At 47.5% G+C, this 26,040-nt stretch overlaps 1 protein-coding gene across 1 annotated transcript in view; it reads right to left on the reverse strand.

Moving 5' to 3' along the window:
• Positions 1–26,040, reverse strand: part of PRMT3 (protein arginine methyltransferase 3) — a 147,427-nt gene that overhangs the window by 73,761 nt on the left and 47,626 nt on the right. Inside the window, exons 10-11 of the mRNA XM_073604033.1 lie at positions 20,389–20,488; positions 10,271–10,349 (exon numbers count right to left, since the gene is read on the reverse strand). Of these exons, the coding sequence (XP_073460134.1) occupies positions 10,271–10,349; positions 20,389–20,488 (179 nt within the window). The remainder of the gene's footprint in view (positions 1–10,270; positions 10,350–20,388; positions 20,489–26,040) is intronic.

Genomic DNA, 26,040 nt, shown 5'->3' on the forward strand with positions numbered 1-26,040 from the left:
CTCCGCAGCAGGCTGGAGGGCACTGCCAGGGGCTGAGCGGCGCTGTAAGAAGTTGGGCAATACTGTGGGAGGTTGGGAGATGCTGTTGGAAGTTGGGGGTATAATGGGGGGTTGAAAGCTCTGAAACAAACTGTAGGGCACTTCCAGGGGCTGGGATAGGGCACTGTTAGAGGTTGGGGGCACAATGGGGGGCTAAAGGTTCTACAAAAGGCCGTGGGGCACTGCCAGGGACTGAGAGGCACTGTGGCACAATGCTTGAGGTTGATGGCACAATAAGGAACTGAAGGCTGGTTGCACAATAGAGGGGTGAAGGCTTCCAGGGGCTCAGGGGCACTGTTAAAGGCTGGGGGCACAATAGGGGGGTGCTAAAGGTTCTGAAACAGGCCCAGGACTCTGCCAGTGCCAAGGGTCATTTCAGGAAGCTGAGTGGCACACTATCTGAGGTTGGGGGCACAAAGAGGGGCTGAAGGTCCTTCAACAGGCTGTGGGGCACTGCCAGGGACTGGAGGGCACTGTGCCACACTGCTTGAGGATGAAAGCCAATGAGGGGCTAAAGATTCGTCAACAGCCTGTGGGGCACCTCCAGGTACTGTTGAAGGCTGGGGGCAGAATGGGGGGGGGGGGGCCCTGCAAAAGGCTGTGAGGCACTTTTAGGGGCTATGGGGAACTGTTGGAAGGCTGAGGGCACAATGGGGGGCTAAAGGCTCTGCAACAGTCGGGGGCACTTCCCAGGGGCTTTGGGGGTACTGTGGGAGGTTGGGGGACACTGTGGATACTGTTGGAAGCTGGGGGCACAATGGGTGGCTAAAGGCTCTGCAACAGTCAGGGGAAACTTCTAAGGGCTTTGGGGGTCTACTGAAGGCTGGGGGCACAATGGGGTGCTGATGGCTCTGTAAAAGGCTATGGGGCACTTCCAGGGGCTCGGAGGCACTACTGAAGACTGGGGGCACAATGGGGTGGCTGAAAACTCTGCAACAGGTTGTGGGGCACTGTCAGGGGGTGAGGGGCATTTCAAGAAAGCTGGGCGGCGCTGTGGCACACTGTTTAAGGCTTTGGGCGCACACTGTTTGAGGCTTTGGGCGCAATGAGGGGCTAAAGGCTCTGCAACAGTCAAGAGGAGCACTTCCAGGGGCTTTGGGGGTTCATTGAAGGCTGGGGGAACAATGGGGGGCTGATGGCTCTGCAAAAGCCCGTGGGGAACTTCCAAGGGCTGAGGGGGCGCTGTGGGAGGTTGGTGGACACCGTGGGATACTGTTGCAGTTTGAGGACGCAATAAGGGGCTGAAGGCTCTGCAGTACGTTGGAGGGCACTTCCATGAGATTCAGGGGTATATTGAAGGCAGGGGGGGCACAATAAGGGACTAAAGGCTCTGCAACAGGCTGTGGTAAACTTCCAGGGGCTGCATGGTACAGAGGGAAGTTGGGGAACACTGTTGGGGCACTGAGGGAAGTTGGAGAACACTGTGGGGGCTGAGGGCTCTCAGGTGGTTCAAGGGGCACTGAGGGAAGTTGAGGAGCACTGCTGGCCACTATGGGAAGTTGGGCGCTGGAAGGCACTCTGGAAAGTTAGGGGGATCTGCAGCAGGCTGGAGACATGGGAGGGGGGCGGTGGGCCGGTGGTTGAGAACTATGGCTAGCTTAAGGGTCACCATACACATTACACGTTACAATCAATTTCAGACTGACCAAAACTATCATGAGAACCTACCTAATCTATCCAACCGATCTGTATCCAACCAGGACAGCCCTAGTACTAGATAGTCGATAGGAAGTAGATCTAAAAGAAGATTGTACAATTGGATTGTAACATGTGTGGTGACCCTTAGAACTCAGGCACTGAGCATGCCGTTGACTTTGGTTTACCGCACGTCACTTCCGAGCTCAGTCCACACCACGGCTGCCTGATGCTGGCTTCTGTAATCCAATTACAACGTCACCCCCGACCAGCGGGTAAAAAAAAAAAAAAGATGAATAATTATTTTCCCTCGCAGGTAAAATTAACAAAATGCTGATTGGACAGAAAGCGCGGCTCGCGGCCTATCTGAAGATTCATGGCTTTGACATCTGCGTCCTTCTCAGTTCAGCGCTCCGCGATCATTTGTCATCGGTAACAATCGTGGCGGAGGGAGGCCCAGTACGCCGGTCATTCGTTCCCGGGGAACGTGTCACAAATCTCACACCGTACATGGGCTAAGAGGACGGGAAATCCAACGCCAGATACCAGGCCCTGCCGAGCGGCACCCGGACACGTTCATTAAACATCACAATTATATACAATGTAACATACAGTATACAACGGGAAGAGGGGTTTACCATACCGCATATTTACTTAAAGTGGACCTGTCATCACATATTTATTTATATTAACTGTGATGTGTCTGGGGGGCACTGTTGGAGGTTGGGGGGCACAATGGGGGCTGAAGGGCTTTACAGGAGTCTGTGTGGCACTTGCAATGAGTTATGGGGCACTGTTGGAAGTTGGGGGGCACAATGGGGGTGCTGAAAACTCTGCACTGTGGGACACTTCCAGGAGCTGAGGGGCATTTCAGGAAGCTGGTCGGTACTGTGGCACACTGTTTGAGGCTGAGGGCACAATAAGGAGGCTTTGGGGGATTTTGAAAGCAGGGGGGCACAATAGGGAAGCTGATGGCTCTGCAACAGTCTATGGGGCACTTTCAGGGGCTTTGGGGGTATATTGAAGGCAGGGGGCACAAAAGGGGGCTGATGGCTCTGCAACAGGCTGTTGTTGGTCACTTCCAGGGGCTTGGGGGGGGGGGGGGGTCTATTGAAGGTGGGGTGCACATGGGGGGGGCTGATAACTCTGCAACAGTCAGGGTGGCACTTCCAGGGGCTTTGAGGGTATACTGAAGGTGGGGGGGCACAATGGAGGGCTGATGGCTCTGCAATAGTCAGGGGGGCACTTCCAGGGGCTTCAGGGGTATATTGAAGGCTGGGGACACTGAAGATACTATTGGAGGTTGAGGACACAAAGAGGATTTGAAGACTCTGCAGCAGGTTGGGGGAACTGCCAGGGGCTGGGTGGCACTGTGGGAGGATCGGGGAGACTGTTGGGGGTTGAGGGCAAAATGGGGAGCTATATGCTCTGCAGCAGGCTGTAGAGCACTTCCAGGGGCTCCAGGGGTATATTGAAGGTGGGTGGCACAATGGGGAGCTGAGGGCTCTGCAATAGTCTGTGGGGCACTTCTGGGGGTTTCAGGGGCACTGTGGGAAACTGATGGAGGTTAAGGGCACAATGGGGGGCCAAAGGCACTGCAGCAAGTTGGGGGGGGGGCACTACTGGGGGCTGTGTGGCACTGCGGGAGGATAGGGGACACTTTGGGACACTGTTGGAGGTTGAGGGCACAATGAGGGGCTAAAGGTTTTGCAGCAGGTTGGGGGGCACTGCCGGGGGCTGGGTGGCACTGTGAGACAATGTTGGGAGGTTGAGGGCACAATGTGGGGCTAAAGTCTCTGCAACAGGCTGTGGGGCACATCCAGGGGCTTCGGGGGGTTATTGAATGTGGGTGGCACAATGTGGGGCTGATGGCTCTGCAACAGTCAGTCTGTGGGGCACTTTCAGGAGCTTCAGGGGCACTGTTGGGGGTGGGTGGCACAATGGGGAGCTGAGGGCTCTTCAACAGTCTGTGGGGCACTTCCAGAGTCTTCGGGGGCACCTTGGGACACTGATGGAGGTTGAGGGCACAAAGGGGGGGGGGGGCTAAAGGCTCTGCAGCAAGTTGGGGGGCACTACTGGGGGATGTGTGGCACTGTGGGAGGATTGGGCACACTGTTGGAGGTTGAGGGCACAATGTGGGCTAAAGTCTCTGTAACAGGCTGTGGGGCACATCCAGGGTCTTTAGGGGGTGTATTGAACGTGGGTGGCACAATGTAGGGCTGATGGCTCTGCAATAGTCTGTCTGTGGAACACTTTCAGGGGCTTCGGGGGCACTGTTGGAGGTGGTTGGCACAATGGGGAGCGGAGGGCTCTGCAACAGTCTGTAGGGCACTTCCAGGGTCTTCGGGAGGCACTGTGGGAGGATGGGTGGCACTGTGGGACACTGGAGGTTGAGGGCACAATGAGGGCTAAAGGCTCTGCAGTGGGTTGGTGGGGCAATGCCGGGGGGAGTTGGGTGGCACACTAATGAAGGTTGAGGGTATGATGGGCGCCTAAAGGATCTGCAGCAGGTTGTGGGGCACTGCCGGGGGGGCTGGGTGGCACTGCCAAAGTCACTGAACTAGAGCTCAAGAGGACAGCCCTCTGTTGCAGCCTCTCACCTTGTGACAATGTTGCAGACTGATCATTGAGGGGAGAGGGGACTGAGGAAATGCTTCCTCTTGCCTGCAGCAGACTTATGACATTGTCTCAGCCTAAGCAAAGTCACTGGAAACGTAAAAGGGACATATTTATACAGCAATAAATGTTACATTTATGGCAGGTGAATCAATCATGCCAATTAACACGTGCACCAGGAAGATTTAGCTGCAGCGAATGATTGGGGAAAGTCACAGTCACTGCATTATAAATATGAATACACCCCTTACATCCCAGAGATATACTAATAAAAAAAAATTCTCAATGGGGTTTTATCCCGAGGCACGTCTACAAAACCCCCAAGCAGCAGCCCGCGTGGCGCTCGGAGACGGAACAGTCTTCCCTACAACGCTCCCCGCACGTGCGACAGAGACGAGGAGGAAAATGAACAATTACGAAGCATGTAACGTCGGAGGGTGTAATTGAATTCTTCGCATAATCGCGGGCGCTGCCTTTTGTTCTGGCGGCAGCCTGGAAGCACATTACGGCACAATGGCGCTGCGGTGATGAACGCGTGGCAATGAAAAGTCATTAAAGCAACGCAGTGCGTCACGCTACAATAGACTCCGGAGCCGGGCTGAGGGGCCGGGAGAGGACTGCATTGAGACGTGTCAGCATTAAACGGAACACGGCCAGCCCCGCCGCCAATCCCCCGCAAAATCTGATGTGTGAGGGAGACGAGTAATCAAAGAAAAAAAAAAAAGTTTAAATAAAGAAAAGGGCCACAAGGACAACCGGCTCTGCACATGTGAACGTAAAACGTCCCCCCCCCCCCCCCCCCCGATGGGATAGAGGCGAAGTGTGGGGGATCCTCTACAAAATGAGAATGTCTACAAAGTATACAAATAAAATAAATATAGGTTAAAAGAATTAAAAAAAAAAAAGAATAATTAAAATAAATACAAACAAAAAATTTAAATAAAAGAAAAATAATAAATAAAATAAATACAAACAAAAGAATAAAACAGCAATAAATAAAATAAGTACAAATTATATACAAATAAAATATAATAATAATAAAAGAATGAATAAATAAAATAAACACAAAATATTCAAATGAATAAAACAAAAACAAATAAGAAAAAAAAGTACAAATTATATACAAATAAAATAGAATAACAAAAAAGAATGAATAAATAAAATAAACACAAAAAGTATTCAAATGAAAACCACAAATAAAAACAATAAAATAATAAAAAAGTACAAATTATATACAAAAAAAATAATAATAAAAAAAGAATAAATAAATTAAATACAATGTATATGATGCAGATAAATATTGATAAATATTATCTGCATCATTTGCATTTGGGATAGTGGGAAAACAATTTCAACTGTTTGCGGCCACCCCCCCCCCCCCTTAAAGCTACACACTTAGGTATTTAAGTAGGCAGTGTGGGATACTATACATATTTAGAAAAGCACAAAGTATAAAAATGAATGAAACAAATACAAACAAAATAATAAAATACAAATATGTAAATGAATAAAATGACCACAAATAAAATAAACACCTACTGTAAAATAATAAGGTGAATAAATAAATACAAAGTACACAAAACACAATAAATAAAATCAAGTAATACAATAACAAAAAACAAAGAATAAAATAAATACAAAAAGCAAATAAATAGAATTAAAATCAAGAATAAATAAGTACAAATAAAATAAAAAAAAACAACAAAAAATAATAACTAAAATACATAAAATAATGAAATGAGTCAAAAAAAGTATATAAATACAAAATAAAAAAAAATAAATACAAATAAAATATGAAAAAAATGAATAAAATAAATGCATAAAATAGAAAAAATGAATTGAATAATTACAAAATATAGGTCCACTTCCCTCCCCAAGTACATCAATAAGTCTTCCCTCCCCCACCTCCATCAATGAGCCTTGGCCGCCCATCACTCTTTCACCGGTTGGCCGGTTTTCCTTCCTGGGACCACTGCAGATCGGGGAACATTCCACAAGAGCTGCAGTATTGGAGTTGATCTGCTCCAGTCATCTAGAGACTCTAGACATTACAATGTGGCCCGTGTCAAAGTCCTTCAAATCCTTACACTTGTCAATTATTTCTGCTTTCAACACATCAACTTCAGGGATAACATGTTCACTCGCTGCCTAATATATCCCACCCACTTTCAGGTGCCGTTGTAATGAGATAATCAGTGGTATTCACTTCACCTGTCAGTGGTCATAATGTTCTGGCTGTTCAGTGTATAATAATAGTGTGTGACTGTGGGGGGAGGGGACATTAGAGTGTAAGCTCCAATGGTACAGAGACTGATGTGATTGGCTCAGTGATCTCTGTACAGTACGGCGGTATATGTCAGAGCTATATAAATGTATAATAATAATAGTGTGCGACTGTGGGGGGGACATTAGAGTGTAAGCTCCTCTGGTACAGTGACTGATGTGATTGGCTCAGTGATCTCTGTACAGTACGGCGGTATATGTCAGAGCTATATAAATGTATAATAATAATAGTGTGCGACTGTGGGGGGGCATTAGAGTGTAAGCTCCTCTGGTGCAGAAAGTATAAATCAATAATGTGATGCTCCAATAATAAATAGTGAAAAAACCTGGATAGGGACCGATGAGGTCCAAACAGTAAATATAGTGAAGGAACAACCAATGTCAGAAAATAATAATAATGAACCAAGAAGTAAAAATGATAAAAAGAAAATGTTCAAAGTGAATAATGAAAAAAATGAATAAATCAAAGTTTATAAGTGAAGCATCATGGGAAATCCATCTTGAAGGTAAATGATGTGCATGGAAAAATTGATGATTTGGAGGATGAGTCCCATCAGGTATTAAGAGAAGAGGTTCCAACATCAGATAACAGACTTGATGGTGTGATATGAACCGCGTCCAAAGTAAGAGGGAATAAAAAACCCCCCAGAAAACCGCACCTAGTGTGACACTGTATGAAAAGGTTTAATGTAAAAAAGGGGGTTACGCTTACAGAAATCTGGATAAAAACACTCTAAAATCTTTCAGTAGCACAAACAGTATGCAGTGATTCCACGAGCGTTATCCATCGCGTTTCGTCCTATTGGACATCATCTGGGTGTCCAAAAGGACGAAACGCGTTGGAGGACGCTCGTGGAATCACTGGATACTGTTTGTGCTACTGACAGCGGGGAGCTTTTAACCCCCCGCTAGCGACTGAAGAACGGGTTAAAAGCGTTGCTGCAGAATCGCTTTTCAGGCGCTTCGACAGCGCAGCTTATGCATTCCAATGGGCAGGGGGGGTGAATACACGGCTCCTCCACTGCCCCAAAGATGCTGCTTGCAGGGCTTTTTCTAAGGTCCAGCCAGCGCACTGCCCCAGTATGAAAGCACTCGGGATCTCACAGTGGGACTGCAGGGGAGGCGTTTTTCAGGCACTATTTTTAGCCGAAAAGCGCCTGAAAAACACCTCCAGTGTGAAAGGGGTCTTCAGCTTTGACCTCATATTATGTGGTTTTGGTAAATCCGAAGACAAAAATCTGCAGAAAATCTGATAGTGTGTTATGGGGTCTTATGCTGTACAATATACGAAGTCCACCATCTCGGGTCAGCGTGCCGACCTTCTCCTTCATTGTTTGCCCCTAAAGATCGCGTTTCCATTCACCTTGAGAAGAGAGACGTCTTCCATCCACATCATTCACCTTCAAGATGGATTTCCCACGATGATCATTTATGAACTTTCATTATTCATTTTTTTCATTATTCACTTTGAATATTTCCTTTTTATCACTTTTATTTCTTGTTCATCATCATTATTATTTTCTGACATTGGTTGTTCATTCATTATATTTACTGTTTGGACCTCATTGGTCCCTGTCCAGGTCTTTTCACTCTTTATTATTGGAGAGCCACATTATTGTTTTATACTTTTTGGTTACATTAAATGTCTAGTGGAATGTTGGGGTCCTACTAGACTATGCGCAATCCTACTATATGCGCAATCCTACTAGACTATGCGCAATCCTACTATATGCGCAATCCTACTAGACTATGCGCAATCCTACTAGACTATGCGCAATCCTACTAGACTATGCACAATCCTACTATATGGGCAATCCTACCAGACTGTGCGCAATCCTACCAGACTGTGCGCAATCCTACCAGACTGTGCGCAATCCTACCAGACTGTGCGAAATCCTACTAGACTGTGCGCAATCCTACCAGACTGTGCGCAATCCTACCAGACTGTGCGCAATCCTACCAGACTGTGCGCAATCCTACCAGACTGTGCGCAATCCAACCAGACTGTGCGTAATCCTACCAGACTGTGCGCAATCCTACCAGACTGTGCGCAATCCTACCAGACTGTGCGCAATCCTACCAGACTGTGCGCAATCCTATCAGACTATGAGCAATCCTACTAGACTGTGCGCAATCCTATCAGACTATGAGCAATCCTACTAGACTAAGCGCAATCCTACTAGACTATGAGCAATCCTACCAGACTATGAGCAATCCTATTAGACTATGAGCAATCCTACTAGACTGTGCGCAATCCTACCAGACTGTGCGCAATCCTACCAGACTGTGCGCAATCCTACCAGACTGTGCGCAATCCTACCAGACTGTGCGCAATCCTACCAGACTGTGCGCAATCCTACCAGACTGCGCAATCCTACCAGACTGTGCGCAATCCTACCAGACTGTGCGCAATCCTACCAGACTGTGCGCAATCCTACTAGACTGTGCGCAATCCTACCAGACTGTGCGCAATCCTACCAGACTGTGCGCAATCCTACCAGACTGTGCGCAATCCTACTAGAGTGTGCGCAATCCTACCAGACTGTGTGCAATCCTACCAGACTGTGCGCAATCCTACCAGACTGTGCGCAATCCTACCAGACTGTGAGCAATCCTACTAGACTGTGCGCAATCCTACTAGACTGTGCGCAATCCTACTAGACTGTGCGCAATCCTACCAGACTGTGCGCAATCCTACCAGACTGTGCGCAATCCTACCAGACTGTGCGCAATCCATATCCTTTTCTATTCCTCTGGTACAGAGACTGATGTGACTGGCTCAGTGTTCTTTGTACAGCACTGCGGTATATGTCAGAGTTATATAAATGTATAATAATAATAGTGTGTGAGTGTGGGGGGAGGAGACATTAGAGTGTAAGCTCCTCTGGTGCAGAGACTGATGTGACAGAGCTATATGCCAGCTATATGTCAGAGCTATAAAAACGTATAATAATAATAAACATAATGATAATAGTGTGTGACTGTGGGGGGGACATTAGAGTGTAAGCTCCTCTGGTGACTGATATGACTGGTTTAGTGATCTCTGTACAGCACTGTGGTATATGTCAGAGCTATACAAATGTATAACAATGTGTGACTGTGGGGGGAGGGGACATTAGAGTGTAAGCTCCTCTGATACAGAGACTGATGTGATTGGCTCGGTGCTCTCTGTACAACACTGCAGTATATGTCAGAGCTATATAAATGTATAATAGTGTGTGACTGTGGGGGAGGGGACATTAGAGTGTAAGCTCCTCTGGTACAGAGACTGATGTGACTGGCTCAGTGATCTCTGTACAGCACTGCAGTATATGTCAGAGCTATAAAAATGTATAATAATAATAGTGTGTGACTGTGGAGGGGGGGGGGGGGGGGGGAACATTAGAGTGTAAGCTCCTCTGGCGCAGAGACTGATGTGAAGATCCCACAGACAAGAACAAATCTTTAAGGGGGAAAGTTCCGGAGGGTTTCTCTCCTGAATCTAAACAACACATTTAAATATTTAAATTCGGCGATTTAAAAAAAGAAGGCGGCTCTGAGCGAGTGCTAATGGCGCCATCGCTCATCTGTAGAGCACAGGGGGGGGAGGAGGGGAGCCCAGCCATGCGGAACGCCAACGACAGCGAAGGGTTCACGCCGTCCCCCCGTAATGTTCTGTTCTGGGGGGGGAAGGGGGGGTGGAAATTTCCATACGAACCTGCTCCGCCGGGCGCCAGGAACTTGTCTTTGGCATAAATAACGGAATCCAGCATGGACTCGAACAGGAGGAAGTATCCCTGCGGGAGAAAACACAACCTGGTTAGAGAGAGCAAGGTGACTTCCCTTAATACGATCGCTTCAAGATACACGATGAGCGATGAGCCCCGCCACCTTTATATGTCACCCTTCTTAAAGTGGACCCGTCATCACGCTGAGTCCTGTGTCAGTATAAACACTTCCAGGTATTTATTCCCTCTCACAGAGATCACAGGACACCCCCTAACAACGTCATCATCTGCTCTCCTCTCCAGAAGGACGGCGCCATCTTTGTTCAGGCATCAGCCAGGGTCACCGCCGACTTCCTGGTCGGAGTTGCCTTCATGACACAATCATAGAAGTTCGGGTGCCTGTCAAGTTATTGGCTGTCACAGACCAGCCCCTCTCACCTCTTGACAAAGTTACAATGTACAGTCTGATCATTGGGGAGGAAACTGAAGAAATGCTTCTTTCTACCTGCGGCAGACTGATGACATCAATTTAGGCTAAGCAAAGACACTGGACTAGAGCTCAAGAGGACAGCCCCTGCTGTAGCCTCTCACCTTGTGACTTCCTACAAAAGAGATGGTCAGAGACTGCAGACATGATACAGGAGATGGTCAGAGACTGCAGACATGATACAAGAGATGGTCAGAGACTGCAGACATGATACAAGAGATGGTCAGAGACTGCAGACATGATACAAGAGATGGTCAGAGACTGCAGACATGATACAAGAGATGGTCAGAGACTGCAGACATGATACAAGAGATGGTCAGAGACTGCAGACCTGATACAAGAGAAGGTCAGAGACTGCAGACATGATACAGGAGATGGTCAGAGACTGCAGACATGATACAGGAGATGGTCAGAGACTGCAGACATGATACAAGAGATAGTCAGAGACTGCAGACATGATACAAGAGATGATCAGAGACTGCAGACATGATACAGGAGATGGTCAGAGACTGCAGACATGATACAAGAGATAGTCAGAGACTGCAGACATGATACAAGAGATGGTCAGAGACTGCAGACATGATACAGGAGGTGGTCAGAGACTGCAGACATGATACAGGAGAAGGTCAGAGACTGCAGACATGATACAAGAGACGGTCAGAGACTGCAGACATGATACAAGAGACGGTCAGAGACTGCAGACATGATACAAGAGACGGTCAGAGACTGCAGACATGATACAAGAGACGGTCAGAGACTGCAGACATGATACAAGAGACGGTCAGAGACTGCAGACATGATACAAGAGACGGTCAGAGACTGCAGACATGATACAGGAGATGATCAGAGACTGCAGACATGATACAAGAGATAGTCAGAGACTGCAGACATGATACAGGAGATGGTCAGAGACTGCAGACATGATACAAGAGACGGTCAGAGACTGCAGACATGATACAAGAGACGGTCAGAGACTGCAGACATGATACAAGAGACGGTCAGAGACTGCAGACATGATACAAGAGACGGTCAGAGACTGCAGACATGATACAAGAGATAGTCAGAGACTGCAGACATGATACAGGAGGTGGTCAGAGACTGCAGACATGATACAGGAGATGATCAGAGACTGCAGACATGATACAAGAGATAGTCAGAGACTGCAGACATGATACAGGAGGTGGTCAGAGACTGCAGACATGATACAGGAGATGGTCAGAGACTGCAGACATGATACAGGAGATGGTCATCCCTGCGAGGTCTTCATGTTTATGCAGTGAGGGCTTGGACCATGGGGGGGACACTTCTACACGTGCAGACGGACTCTGGGGGCATTTTGCTATAAATCTGATCATGTGACTATACGAAAGAAAGAACGTTCCCAAACGTTGAGAAGAATCAAGGACGGGGTCTGTTCTCAGGAGCTACAGAACACAAGCAGGTAAGAATCCTAAAGGCAGTTTACCAGTTTGTATTACAATGTATACAGCTGACCTGGAGAGAATTTTTTTTTTCTTTCTTCCACCCCTCCCCCTCCCCCAACATAAATGTTACTTCACAGTAAGCCCTCCATAGTAGTTATGCGGTTTGGTGCCGGCTCGTGCGGGACACCAAACCGCGCCGATTTTTCCAAGAAGCCATTTACGAGGCAATTTCACAGGCCGCTGACCCACCTGTAGGGGGCCCCGTCTGGAGAACGGCATTATACCTGACACCTTTCCCACAATCCTTTTGGGGACGACGTTCCACCGCCGATAAAAACCGCAATGGGTTTTGTTTTTCGCCGTCATTAGATCCTTTAGAGGTAATTAGTGGGAATGGAACGTCTGTGATGGGAATATTAAGGGGAGAAAAAAAAGCAAACATTACCTTCTGGAAGCTTCTGAGCCAGCAGAGCGGGTTAGTGGTCGGCACTCCCGTCCTGCAGCAATCGTGTCGGAGCTTCAATCTCTATCTGCATGGATCCTTCTTCCAAAAACTTCCACCTTTTATCATAGAAAAAGCCGTCCTTAAACTCCAGTCAGTCACTTTGCCTAGGCTGACATGTCATCGGTCTGCTGCTGGCAGGAAGAAGCATTTCCTCAGTTCCCTCCCCCAGTCACTTTGCCTAGGCTGAGATAATATCACCAGTCTGCTGCGGGTAAGAGGAAGCATTACCATAATCTCCTTTCCCCCCAGTGATCAGACTGCAAAATTGTAAAGCTGGTCTGTGCCTTCGCCCTGAGCCGATGTCATCTGTCTGCTGCAAGTAACAGGAAGCATTTCCTTAGTCTCCCCTCCCCCAGTGACTCTGCCTAGTCCAAGGTGATATCATCAGTCTGCTACAGGTAGGAGGAAGTATTTCCTCCATCTCCCCTCCCCTAGTGACTTTGTCTAGGCTAAGATGATGTCATCAGTCTACTGCAGGCAGGAGGAAGCATTTCCTCTGTTTCCTCCCTTCCAGTAACTTTACCTGGGCTGAGATGTCGTTATTGGTCTGCGTCAAGCAGAAGAAAGTGTTTTCTAAGTCTCCACTCCCCCAGAGACTTTGTCTAGGCTGCAATTATGTCATTAGTCTGCTGCAGGCAGGAGGAAGCATTTTCTCAGTCTCCCCTCCCCCAGTGACTTTGCCTAGGCTGAGATTATACCATTAGTCTGCTGCAGGCAGGAGGAAGCTTTTGCTCAGTCTCCTCCCCTCCAGTAACTTTATCTAGGCTGAGATGTCGTCATTGGTCTGTTTCAGGCAGAAGAAAGTGTTTTCTCAGTCTCCTCTCCCCCCAGTGGCTTTGCCTAGGCTGAGATGATGTCATCTGTCTGCTGCTTCCAAGTGACTTTGCCTAGGCTGAGATTATGTCATTAGTCTGCTGCAGGCAGGAGGAAGCTTTTGCTCAGTCTCCTCCCCTCCAGTAACTTTATCTAGGCTGAGATGTCGTCATTGGTCTGTTTCAGGCAGAAGAAAGTGTTTTCTCAGTCTCCTCTCCCCCCAGTGGCTTTGCCTAGGCTGAGATGATGTCATCTGTCTGCTGCTTCCAAGTGACTTTGCCTAGGCTGAGATCATATCATCAGTCTGCTGCTTCCAAGTGACTTTGCCTAGGCTGAGATGATGTCATCTGTCTGCTGCAGGCAGGAGGAAGCATTTTCCTCATTTACATGATTGTGTCATCTCTGATCCGGCATCTCAGTCCGGGAAGTAGATGGTGACCCTAGGAGGATGCCAGAACAAAGATGGTGCTGACCTTTTGGGGGTGTTAAGGATCTGAGGTTCCAACCCCTTAAACACTACTTCCAAAGAAAGAAATCAGTTGGGACCAAAGTCATAGAATTATAAAGACGGTTCTCGAAAACCAACTTTGAAAATGAAATCTATCCTGCCGGACTATTTTATCATCGTCCCTAAAAGACGCCAAGACAGAGTCGCAGGCCGCGCCGCGTTCCTCCCCGGCAGGAAGGGGTTAAACCCGACAGACTCCGAGCCGACAGATGTTGAACGATAAAACCCCGTCTCTAATTTCACCATTAATCTCAGAAATGCGCAAAACGAAAAAAAAAAAAAAAAAAAAGTATGAAGTCACCACGGCAACAGCCATTTACAATATGGAGGTTCAGGAGGCGAAAATAGCAAAGCGGACGCCGCGGGAATCGCCTCGCAAACTACAAACGATGTGATTGGAGTACCTTTCACCGCACTATTGTGGCGGTACGGTCCCTTAAAAAATGGGCGGAGCCTAAAAATCAGTAAAGTGACAATTTCAACTCCTCCAGCAGATTCTGGAAGTTTGCGGCACTTTAACCCTTCGTTTTTTTTTTTCTGTTTTTTTTTTTTTGCACACGTTTAACCACTTCAGCTCCGGAAGGTTTATTCCCCTTCCTGACCAGGCTATATTTTGCGATGCGGCACTGTGTCGCTTTGACAATTGCGCGGTCGTGCGATGCTGTGCCCAAACAAAATTTAAGTCCTTTTTTCCCCACATATAGAGCTTTCTTTTGGTGGTATTTGATCACCTCTGCGGTTTTTATTTTTTGCGCTATAAAGAAAAAAAGTCCGACAATATTGAAGAAAAAAAAAAAAAAAAACACAATTTTTTTTATTTCTGCCAGGGTGGATAAAAATCAATGATTTAAAAAAATAAAATAAAAAATAAAGAAAATTAATTTTTTTTTATATTTAAATCAGATTTTTTTTTTTCATTTAAATCGGATTTATTTTTTTTATATTTCAATCAAATTTTTTTTTAATTTAAATCAGATTTTTTTGATTTTCAGCAAATGTATTTTAATAAAATGCTTTTGGAGTAAAAATCTATCTAAAGATAGTTTTCTATTTATGATACATTAATAATTTTGTTTATTCAGCATGAAATGGTGCTTAGTTATGTAGCACGAGGCTGTATATTCTGCAATATTTACATTTTTGGTAAACTCATTCAATTAATCCAAGCTCTGCAAGCTGAGATAACATGCACTGCATTGATACATTCACACAATGTCACAGTAACCATGAGATAAAACAAAATTCAGGAATATTCCTTTATCCCATTGTTGTGCAAATCTATGTACACTACAAACTGTATGATTGGATCGGTTCTGATATCGCTGTTTTACTAACCTGACAGCTTATTATTCTAAATAGGAAACCTTCATTTTGTTTGTAAATATTAAAGATTCTAACTACCAGCAAGAATAAGTCCTTACATTTAAAGAGCAGAGGAGGAGCCAACAGCGGGTCAGAGGAGGAGCCAACAGCGGGTCAGAGGAGGAGCCAACAGCGGGTCAGAGGAGGAGCCAACAGCGGATCAGAGGAGGAGCCAACAGCGGGTCAGAAGAGGAGCCAACAGCGGGTCAGAGGAGGAACCAACAGCGGGTCAGAGGAGGAGCCAACAGGAGGTCAGAGGAGGAGCCAACAGGGGGTCAGAAGAGGAGCCAACAGGAGGTCAGAGGAGGAGCCAACAGGGGGTCAGAGGAGGAGCCAGCAGCGGGTCAGAAGTGGAGCCAACAGCGGGTCAGAGGAGGAACCAACAGCGGGTCAGAGGAGGAGCCAACAGGAGGTCAGAGGAGGAGCCAACAGGGGGTCAGAAGAGGAGCCAACAGGAGGTCAGAGGAGGAGCCAACAGCGGGTCAGAGGAGGAGCCAGCAGCGGGTCAGAGGAGGAGCCAGCAGCGGGTCAGAGGAGGAGCCAACAGGGGGTCAGAGGAGGAGCCTCTGAGGGACAGAAATGACAGTTGTTCTTTAAAAATTATGATTTAAATCAAATCCACCCAGCTTTCTGCTATTGTACATATCCAATAAAAAAAATGTAAAAAATCTAATTTCTTCATCAGTTTAGGCTACATATTTTTTGAGAAAAAAAAATCCCAAAAAGCGTATAAAGGGGGGTGCAGTTCGGCATCCTTGCCCTGGGCGCTGGATGAACCTGACTCGGGTACTTCCCCTGACTCGTGCATTTACATTCATATGTGCATGTATGTTGGGGTTGAGCTAAAGTCGAAAATTCTAATTTTCTCGATCATACAGTACGGGACGCAGGCAGATTCAGAAACAACTTGTACTTTGCAAAGCAATACCAATGAGGGGAGGGCAAAAATAAAAAAAAATAAAAATATGCCAAGAGGTCCTTCAAAAAATGGTCCAGACTCCGAATCAAACAGTAGCCTGAAGCACCTTGTGATCGTAAGTTGCCAAGATCTGAATATCCCACCTGGTAAAACTTGGGAACCATGACCCAAAGACCAGGTGGTGGCCTTACAAAGGCAAAAAAAGAAGCTGGATCCTGAAAAGCCCAGGATGCACTGATGGGATTTAGTAGAATGAGGAGTCACTGGAAGAGGAGGCACCAAAATCTTGACCAAATAGGTCGGAAACACCCAGCGATGGTGGAACGAGGAGCAGGAAGCCCCCTTTGAGATCTCTCCAGAGCACGAAGAAGCAATATGACTGTCAAATGGAAATCTTGGGTTTGGGGTAGTCTCTAACACGGCCTTTCTCATCCAAGGTTCTGTGGACTCCTAGGGTTCCTCCAGAAGTTACTAGGGGTTCCTTGAGTGATCAACAATTTTCATAGGCTTCTTAGGTGCAACTTTCATTTTTTTAAACTTTTTTTTTCTTCTACCAAATAAGGAGCAATAAGTGATGATATTTGTTGACAGGTTCCGTTTAATGAAGCATCACGGGTCTAATAGATGTCTCACCTGTTCTTCAGTGAAGCAAATGGAACCTAAATTGCAATCCAATTAGCTTCTTCTCCAGCCATACTGGCTGGCGAAAGTGACATCAGGACCCAGAAGTGAAGTTTTACCTATCATTTTCCAGGTCATTAGGAGGAAGGGGAGATTGCTGTTAGAAGATCTCCCTCCACTCTGCCTGGTGGCACCCACCATGCCAGTTCCAGGTCTACCTATGGGCGTGTGGAGCCTGGGAAACATGGTGGAAGCTTGTGTGTGTGGGGGGACTGGCATTTTATGAAGGTGTGTTCCATGGTCATGGTGGTGAAAGGGTTAATTGTTACTGAAGTGCAAAAATCAGGTCTCCTGCTCTGCCAGAGCTGTGTAAATCCTTGGACTAGATGGACAGAAATGGATAGCAGGTACAGCAGCTCTCATTTTGCCTGGAGTTCCTCCTTAAGACTCTGGACTTTGCACACGGCAGAGAGAGCGCCATATCCAACAGGCGAGGCCACGAACCATGCAAAACACGAAGGAGTATGCAAATCCCGCAGAGACCTTGACACGGCACCCAATATCCACTTACATATTCGGGAGATAAGAAGATGAATGTCCCCGGCTAGAGGACTCGATGCAAAACAGACGTCTGCGAAGAAGCAAAGCTGACCGGAGAAGAAGGACGATGTTCCTCAAAACTCCAAGAAGAAATGTTTAAAGACGAAGAAACGCATCGAACAAAAACTACGACATCTGCTCGGATGTCTGAATGTGATTTATGGAAGGAGTCTCGGATCGAGTATATCTAAAGCCAGAACTTTTTTGTCTCAGTTTTGGATGATGTGGGGGGGCGTATAACCCTGTCCAGAAAGACAAGTGGAATCCATTACGCTCTTTGGCTGGGGTCAGCTACCCTCAATGGATACATGAAAGTGACTCAAACCTTCAAGATATAGGAGAACCAAAAACCAAATGAACAGAGAGAGTTCGAAAGCTTTTATTTGTTCATAATTCAATCAAATTTTAAAAAGCCAAGTGTTTTTTTTTTGGGGGGGGGCAAAAAATGTGACTTTTTGATTTACCTGTAAAGTCCACTTCTTGGAGTACAGTACAAAGACGACTGGGTTATAGGTAGGTACCTTCTGGGGACTGATAGCAAAAAAAAAAAAAAAAGCCTTGAAGACCCCCTCCGACTTACAGCAAGCAAAAAGAAAACCACAGAGGGGAGGGTGTCCCGTATCCTGTACTGTACTCCAAAAAATGGATTTTCACAGGTAAGCTGAAAATCCAACTTTCTTGTTGATACATCAGAGGATTATAGGCAGATTCAGAGATAGATGAGGCTTACCAAAGCGCTACCAAAAGGGGAGGGTGATAAAAAAAAAAAATTAACAAAACCAGTCAACAGATTCTTCAAAAACACTAAAACAAAGGGTCCATAACCCAAACAGCAGCCTGAAGAACCTTAGTGCTTAGTAGGATAAGCTGTCACTGGAAGGGGAGGCACCCAAACCTTGGCTGAATCAGTCTGAATTACAACCTGATGGATCCAACCAAGCAATGGTGAAACGAGAAGCAGGAAGCCAACAGGCCCCTCAAAATCACCAAAAAAAGGTCTGGAAACCAAACCAAACAGCAGCCTGAAGCACCTTGTGACCTGGCTGCATCAGACAAGGCCTGAACACCAACCTGGTAAGACGTAGTAAACAAGTTAACCAAAGACCAAGTGGTGGCCTTACATACATCTGCAATGCAGAAGCCTGATTCCCAGGATGCACTGATGGATCTAGTAGAATGAGCAGTCAACTGGAAGGGAAGGAATCCAAACCTTGGCTGAATCAGTCTGAATTACAACCTGGTGGGTCCAACCAAGCAATGGTGCAACTAGAAGCAAGAAGCCAACAGGCCCCTCAAAATCACCAAAAAAGCCCAAAAACCCAAACCAAACAGCAGTCTGAAGCACCCTGTGACCTGGCTGCATCAGCCAAGGCCTGAACATCAACCTGGTAAGACGTAGTAAACAAGTGAACCAAAGACCAGGTGGTGGCCTTACATACATCTGCAATGCAGAAGCCTGATGCCCAAGATGCACTGATGGATCTAGTAGAGTGAGCAGTCACTGGAAGGGGAGGCATGCAATCCTTGGCTGAATACGTCCAAATTCCAACCTGATAGCTTCAAACAAGCAATGGTGGAATGAGAAGCATGAAGCATCTGAGATCCCTCTGGAGCACAATCGGATTGTCCAATGGAAGCCATGGCTACGAGGTAGACTCTAAAACACAGCCTCTCTCAACCAGGGTTCCATGGAACTATGATTTTCAATGAAAGACATTCGATCTGCAGAGAATACAGTCTGAGAACATTTGACTTGGATGAACAACTACTGTATGTGTTATACAGTAGAAATAATCCCAAAGTGTTATTTAATTCGGGTTTACATCAGTGGCAGCCGGCGGCGGGTGCCTTACCTTGTGGAGACACGCAAGAGACACAGAGGCAGGGAGAAGGAAGAGCCGGGGCCGCTCCAGCCAGTACACAGACATTCTCCTTCCGGCTGCTTGGAACCCAGAACTGTGTCCTGAGAAACGATTGGCCAGGGAGTCATAAGATAGGGGCTGATTGGCCGGGAGAAGAATGTGGCAGAATAGCGAATATGCATTCGCTAGTGTCACACAACTGGGTGGGATCAGGGAGCAGGGCTCTGCGCCTCAAGCCCACCCTGTTTTGAAGCCTGTTAGAGCCTCTGGTTCTAATCACGTGCTTCAAAAAAACCACACCCCCCACCATTGGAATCCATAGTCCGGTGCCCCTCCATGTAGAACAGGGGGGCCGGACAATGCATAGGGGGGTGTCGCCCCTCATGGAACGGCCACCACTGGTTCCATTTGACTCTAAGTGCCGGTTCACACAGGGGCGACCTGACAAGTCGTGTGCTCCATGCATTGCAATGGAACCCTTCTAATCGGAGCGACTCAAGTCGCTCCTATGAAAAAGGTTCCTGTACTACTTTGGGGTGACTTTGGAGCGACTTGCTTTTACTTCTATACAGAAGTCGTTTAGCGAAGCCGCGCCGAGGTCAGGCTGTAGGGGGCGGCTTCAGACTTTGAAGCCGCCCCGTGTGAATCGGCACTGAAGGTACATAACCCAAATTCCCGTTCCCCGACATTTCACAATACCATCGCTACAGCCGCCTCGATCCACCTTACCCCAAACATCGATCCCTTCCCCTTATAGACCGAGAGATTTGCCAATATTTCCATATGATCAGTGAAGGTTTGAATGATACTTGTACAGCTCCCTGTGTGCCCCTTGCTTTGTACATGGCTACAGTCTATGCTGGCGCTATGGCGTTCAACAGTGATACAAAATGCCCCCCCCCCCCGCCTCCGATTCCCCCTTTAAATCTGGCCTCCCATTGCTGAGAATATTCATCTCGGGTATCTGCGTGAATAATGGCGCCGCTCCCCGGCGTAGGCAGACTCACCATCCATTCCGAAATAATTATATCCACCTTCTCCACCGGTAAATCAATTTCCTCAATCCGCCCTTTAATCAGCGAGATCCGATCTTCCAACTTATTCAGCCTGAAAGAAGGAAAAGAGGGTTTTTTTTTTTCTTCTTTTTTAAGCTCCATTTTTATCAAATCCAACAAAGACAAAAAAAAAGACGAGATTAATTTGATCGGATTGTAATTTTATTGTAATTTAACTTTCATGTATCCGGGTTCAATACAGAGGACTGTGAGATGGACTGAAGCTGGGAAGAGGACAGACGGTTCGATCAACGCAGGAAAGAGATATTCACATCGAACGTGAGCTAGACGCACTTTTCTTCTGAGCGTTACTCTCTTCACATTCATTTCAATGGGCTCCCCATACATGACACAATCCTCACATTGGAGGTCAGACGAGCCGCTTCTCATCTTCATTTCTGTATGTTTGTTACACTTTTTTCACATCACAAAACACGTAAATCTGATCTCCACCATTCACAATGAGTGACACCGAAAATACCTCCCACTGACACCAATGATGGGGCACTATTCCTCCCACTGACACCAATGATGGGGCACTATTCCTCCCACTGACACCAATGATGGGGCACTATTCCTCCAACTGACACCAATGATGGGGCACTATTCCTCCCACTGACACCAATGATGGGGCACTATTCCTCCCACTGACACCAATGATGGGGCACTATTCCTCCCACTGACACCATTGATGGGACACTATTCCTCCAACTGACACCAATGATGGGGCACTATTCCTCCAACTGACACCAATGATGGGACACTATTCCTCCAACTGATACCATTGATGGGACACTATTCCTTCCACTGATACCAATGATGGGGCACTATTCCTTCCACTGACACCAATGATGGGGCACTATTCCTCCCACTGACACCAATGATGGGGCACTATTCCTCCCACTGACACCAATGATGGGGCACTATTCCTCCCACTGACACCAATGATGGGGCACTATTCCTCCCACTGATACCAATGATGGGGCACTATTCCTCCCACTGATACCAATGATGGGGCACTATTCCTCCCACTGATACCAATGATGGGGCACTATTCCTCCCACTGATACCAATGATGGGGCACTATCCCTCCCACTGATACCAATGATGGGGCACTATTCCTCCCACTGATACCAATGATGGGGCACTATCCCTCCCACTGATACCAATGATGGGGCACTATTCCTCCCACTGACACCAATGATGGGGCACTATTCCTCCCACTGATACCAATGATGGGGCACTATTCCTCCCACTGATACCAATGATGGGGCATTATTCCTCCCACTGACACCAATGATTGGGACACTATTCCTCCCACTGACACCAATGATGGGGCACTATTCCTCCTACAGACACCAATGATGGGGCACTATTCCTCCTACAGACACCAATGATGGGGCACTATTCCTCCTACAGACACCAATGATGGGGCACTATTCCTCCCACTGACACCAATGATGGGACACTATTCCTCCCACTGATACCAATGATGGGGCACTATTCCTCCTACAGACACCAATGATGGGGCACTATTCCTCCTACAGACACCAATGATGGGGCACTATTCCTCCTACAGACACCAATGATGGGGCACTATTCCTCCTACAGACACCAATGATGGGGCACTATTCCTCCCACTGACACCAATGATGGGGCACTATTCCTCCCACTGATGCGGGGGCATCTACTCACGCTGACAGACCAGCCCCTCAAAGTCTGAAAAACAGTAAAACGGCCCTTTGCTAATAAAGTTTGGAGACTTGTGGCCAAAGGACAATATGGCGTCACCGGAGTACAAAGAAATAGCAGGGCGACTTAAAGTGGTTGTATAGTCATTTTTTTTACTTTTACCTACAGGTAATCCTATAATAAGGCCTATAATAAGGCTTACCTGTAGGTAAAAAAAATCTCTCCTAAACCTATACGGTTTAGGAGATATTCCCCTTGCTATGAGCCGTTGACTGCAGCGGCGCATGCGCACAGGGGATTCTCGGCTGAAGGCCCGGCAACTGCCGGACCTTGCCGGGTAAGAAATCTCCCGCGCGCATGCGCGGGAGTGATGACATCGCGGCTCCAGCCACTCACAGTGCTGGAACCGCGATACCCAGAAGACACGCCGAGGCAACATGACAGCTCCCTTGGCGTGGACCAGGTAAGATACCGACGCCTCGTTCTAAGGTAAGTATTTCATAATGAGCTAGTATGCGGTGCATACTAGCTCATTATGCCTTTTGCTTTACTGGGGTAAAAAAAAAAAATTCTGCGGGTATACAACCGATTTAAAGCTGAAGTTTATTCTGCTTATATTTTTCCTACTTAACCCCCCCCCCTCCCCCCATCAACATTATGATGACATTTTTTAATAAAACCTTTCCAGTTTCACCACATACCTTTATGATGTCATCACCGGGTCTCTGTGCTTATCTATGCAATGCAGGCAGATCATGGCTGGTGGGAGGGGCTGGCAGGGGGGGCCTGTACTTCGCTTCCTGAAAACATCCCAGCCCCCCCTCCCCCGTACTCCTCTCCAGAGCCCTCAGTCCTGATACAAGCAGGGGTCCGGCTCTTGGGAGAAGTTATGCAAATATCAAAATGCCCTGATGGGTGGGTGTCAGTCCGGAGAGTTGAGCGCTCCATTTGCATGCAGACTGTTCACATGCGATGCCGAGCCTCCACGACTGACAGCACTGGTCCAGGGATAGTCAGGTTGGGGAGGAAAGTGCTAGATGATGCTGGACGTCCTCCAGCCAGGAAAGGAGGGCGGGGCTCTATCTGACTTGCTGCAGCTTCTAATGCACACTGTGAGAAGCTCGCCGTGTGCAGTGATATCAGGAGGAAGCCGGTACAACTGTGCAGGACTGGAGGGGAATATAACAAGCTATAATAGGAAGGTCGGGTTTCTGAATTCAGCATCAATCACACACAACAAATCCCCCCCACCCCCACCCCCGATAAAAATCATTACACCACATTATGCGAAAAGCCGGAACAGCTGCGCCGACTCAGCAGAAAATCCATTCCCCGCCGTCACTGAAGCCGAACGGCGCCAAATAAATAAATAAAAACAAATAAAAAACATAAAAATAAGCAAAACCGATTCCGTGAATCACATCCTGCGGAGGAGATGAAATCGTTCACCTTTCCCGCTGAAGAGGATCCATCTCCTCCTCATGACAGCCGGCGATATCATTATTCACAGCGCGGCGGCGGCGAGGTGCAGCTCCTTATCGCTGTCCTTCCCCCACTACCTCCCCCCCCCCCCCTCCACCTCCGACAATCTCATTATAGCCGTAATTGAAAAAAAAAAGAAAAAAAAACGACCCCGGGAAACAAAGATGACAAAAAGATCTCCGGCCCTGAACTCTTGAACCGGCCCCAACGCGTTTTGTCTGGGGACCATAAAAAAACAAAACAAAAAAAAAAGAGAAAAATCAATGAAACAACCAATGATAATTAGAGAACACTTCATTATTTCTTTTAATGATCACTGTATGGATTAGAAGGACATTCCAGTGACATTTATTTGTCATGGCTAATAAAGATCTGAGGCCAAAACTTTTTTTTTTATAGGGAATAAAATGTTGTGGTGGTTATTTTTATTTTATTTTTTTTTCAAAATTAAAAAAAAAAAAAAAAAAAAATTTTTTTTTTTTTTTTTTTCAAACTTCACATTCATTTTTGAGTTTTCAAAAAAGGAACAGGTACGGTACCTTTGAAAAGGACAATCCAGTGGCATTTATTTATTATGGCTAATAAAGATCTGATGCCAGGAAGGGAAGACAATACTGTGGTGACAATTTTGTTTGGGTGTAACTTTTTATTTTAGGGGTGGGGGTGGGGGGTTAAGTGCTTGGGTGTAACTTCAATTTTTTTTTTTACTTTTTTATGACACTACACATTATTTTTCATCACATAGGGGGCAAAAAGTCCCCTATGTGTCGATCCTTTTGGTGACAGGTTCTCTTCAATAAAGACATCCTGATGTCTCCGCTGTCCGTCAATGAAGCTAATGGCGAGCAGATTGCACTACATTAGCTTCTTCCCTGGTGACACCTGAAATAAGGTCTTACATGTCCATTCTGGTTCATTAGCAGGAAGGGGACATCAGCAACTGGACGTTCGACGATCTCCCTTCCCCTCTATCTGGCGGCGCCCATCATGCCAGTCCCTGGTCTGCCAATGGACTGCAGCCACCGGGACGGGGTGTAAAGCTACCTGCCGCGACTACTGTAAAGGAATACAGTGGTGGTGGTGGTGGGGGGGGGGGGTGGTAAAGGGTTAATGTGGTTTTAAACCCAAAAGCAAAACATCTATTATATTGCAGCTTACCGATTCTCAGATGTGACGGCTGCATTCATTTTCTTTTTTTTAGGTTGCCTTTCCTTTATTTATCTCTGGTGATCCAGTCTGTTTTTTAAAAGCACAAGCTTTCCAGGGGTTGTAGCAGTGCCATAGATGAGACAAACCATTTAACACTGACAGGGGTGCTTACAATGCTCAGTTTTTTGTTTATTGATGTAGTATCTTTAACAGATTATAAAGTGTGAGCTGGAGTGTGTCTTCCATTTGTTAGAGTATCTAAATCTGCTAGTCCATCTAACACTGTTACTGGCCAGATCACCAAGTGAAAACTCTGCCCCCCTCAGACTGACAATGATGCCATCCGCTGTGCCCCCTGTGCTCCTTCCTGCAGAGTTGGGGGGGGGGCGCTCTAAAAACAGGAGGTGTGTTACTGGCAAGATCAGAGAGAGAGAGAGAGAGGGGGGAGAGAGAGGGAGAGAGAGAGGGAGAGAGGGGGAGAGAGAGAGGGGGGAGAGGGAGAGAGAGAGGGGGGAGAGGGAGAGGGAGAGGGGGGAGAGGGAGAGGGAGAGAGAGAGGGGGGGGAGGGAGAGAGAGAGAGAGAGAGAGAGAGAGGGGGGAGAGAGAGAGGGGGGAGAGGGAGAGAGAGAGGGGGGAGGAGAGGGAGAGAGAGAGAGAGAGAGAGAGAGAGAGAGAGAGAGGGGGGGGGGGAGGGAGAGAGAGAGAGAGGGAGAGAGAGAGAGAGAGAGAGAGGGGGGAGAGAGGGGGAAGAGAGAGAGGGGGGGAGAAGAGAGAGAGGGGGGAGAAAGAGAGAGAGGGGGGGAGAAAGAGAGAGAGAGGGAGAGAGAGGGGGGAGAGGGAGAGAGAGAGGGGAGAGAGAGGGGGGGGAGGGGGAGAGGGAGAGAGGGGGGAGAGAGAGAGAGAGGGGGAGAGGGAGAGAGGGGGGAGAGGAGAGAGAAAGGGGAGAGAGAAAGGGGGGAGAGAGAAAGGGGGGAGAGAGAGAGAGAGGGGGAGAAAGAGAGAGAGGGGGAGAGAGAGGGGGGAGGGGGAGAGAGAGGGGGGAGGGGGAGAGAGAGAGAGGGAGAGAGAGAGAGAGGGGGGAGAGGGAGAGAGAGGGGGGAGAGGGAGAGAGAGGGGAGAGGGGGGGGGGAGAGAGAGGGAGGGGGGAGAGGGAGGGGGGAGAGGGAGGGAGAGAGAGAGAGAGAGAGAGAGGGGGAGAGGGAGGGGGGAGAGGGAGGGAGAGAGAGAGAGGGGGGGAGAGGGAGAGAGAGGGGGGGGAGAGGGGGGAGGGGAGAGAAAGGG

The sequence above is a fragment of the Aquarana catesbeiana genome, linkage group LG11 (genome assembly GCF_042186555.1).
Source record: "Aquarana catesbeiana isolate 2022-GZ linkage group LG11, ASM4218655v1, whole genome shotgun sequence".
NCBI lineage: Eukaryota > Metazoa > Chordata > Amphibia > Anura > Ranidae > Aquarana > Aquarana catesbeiana.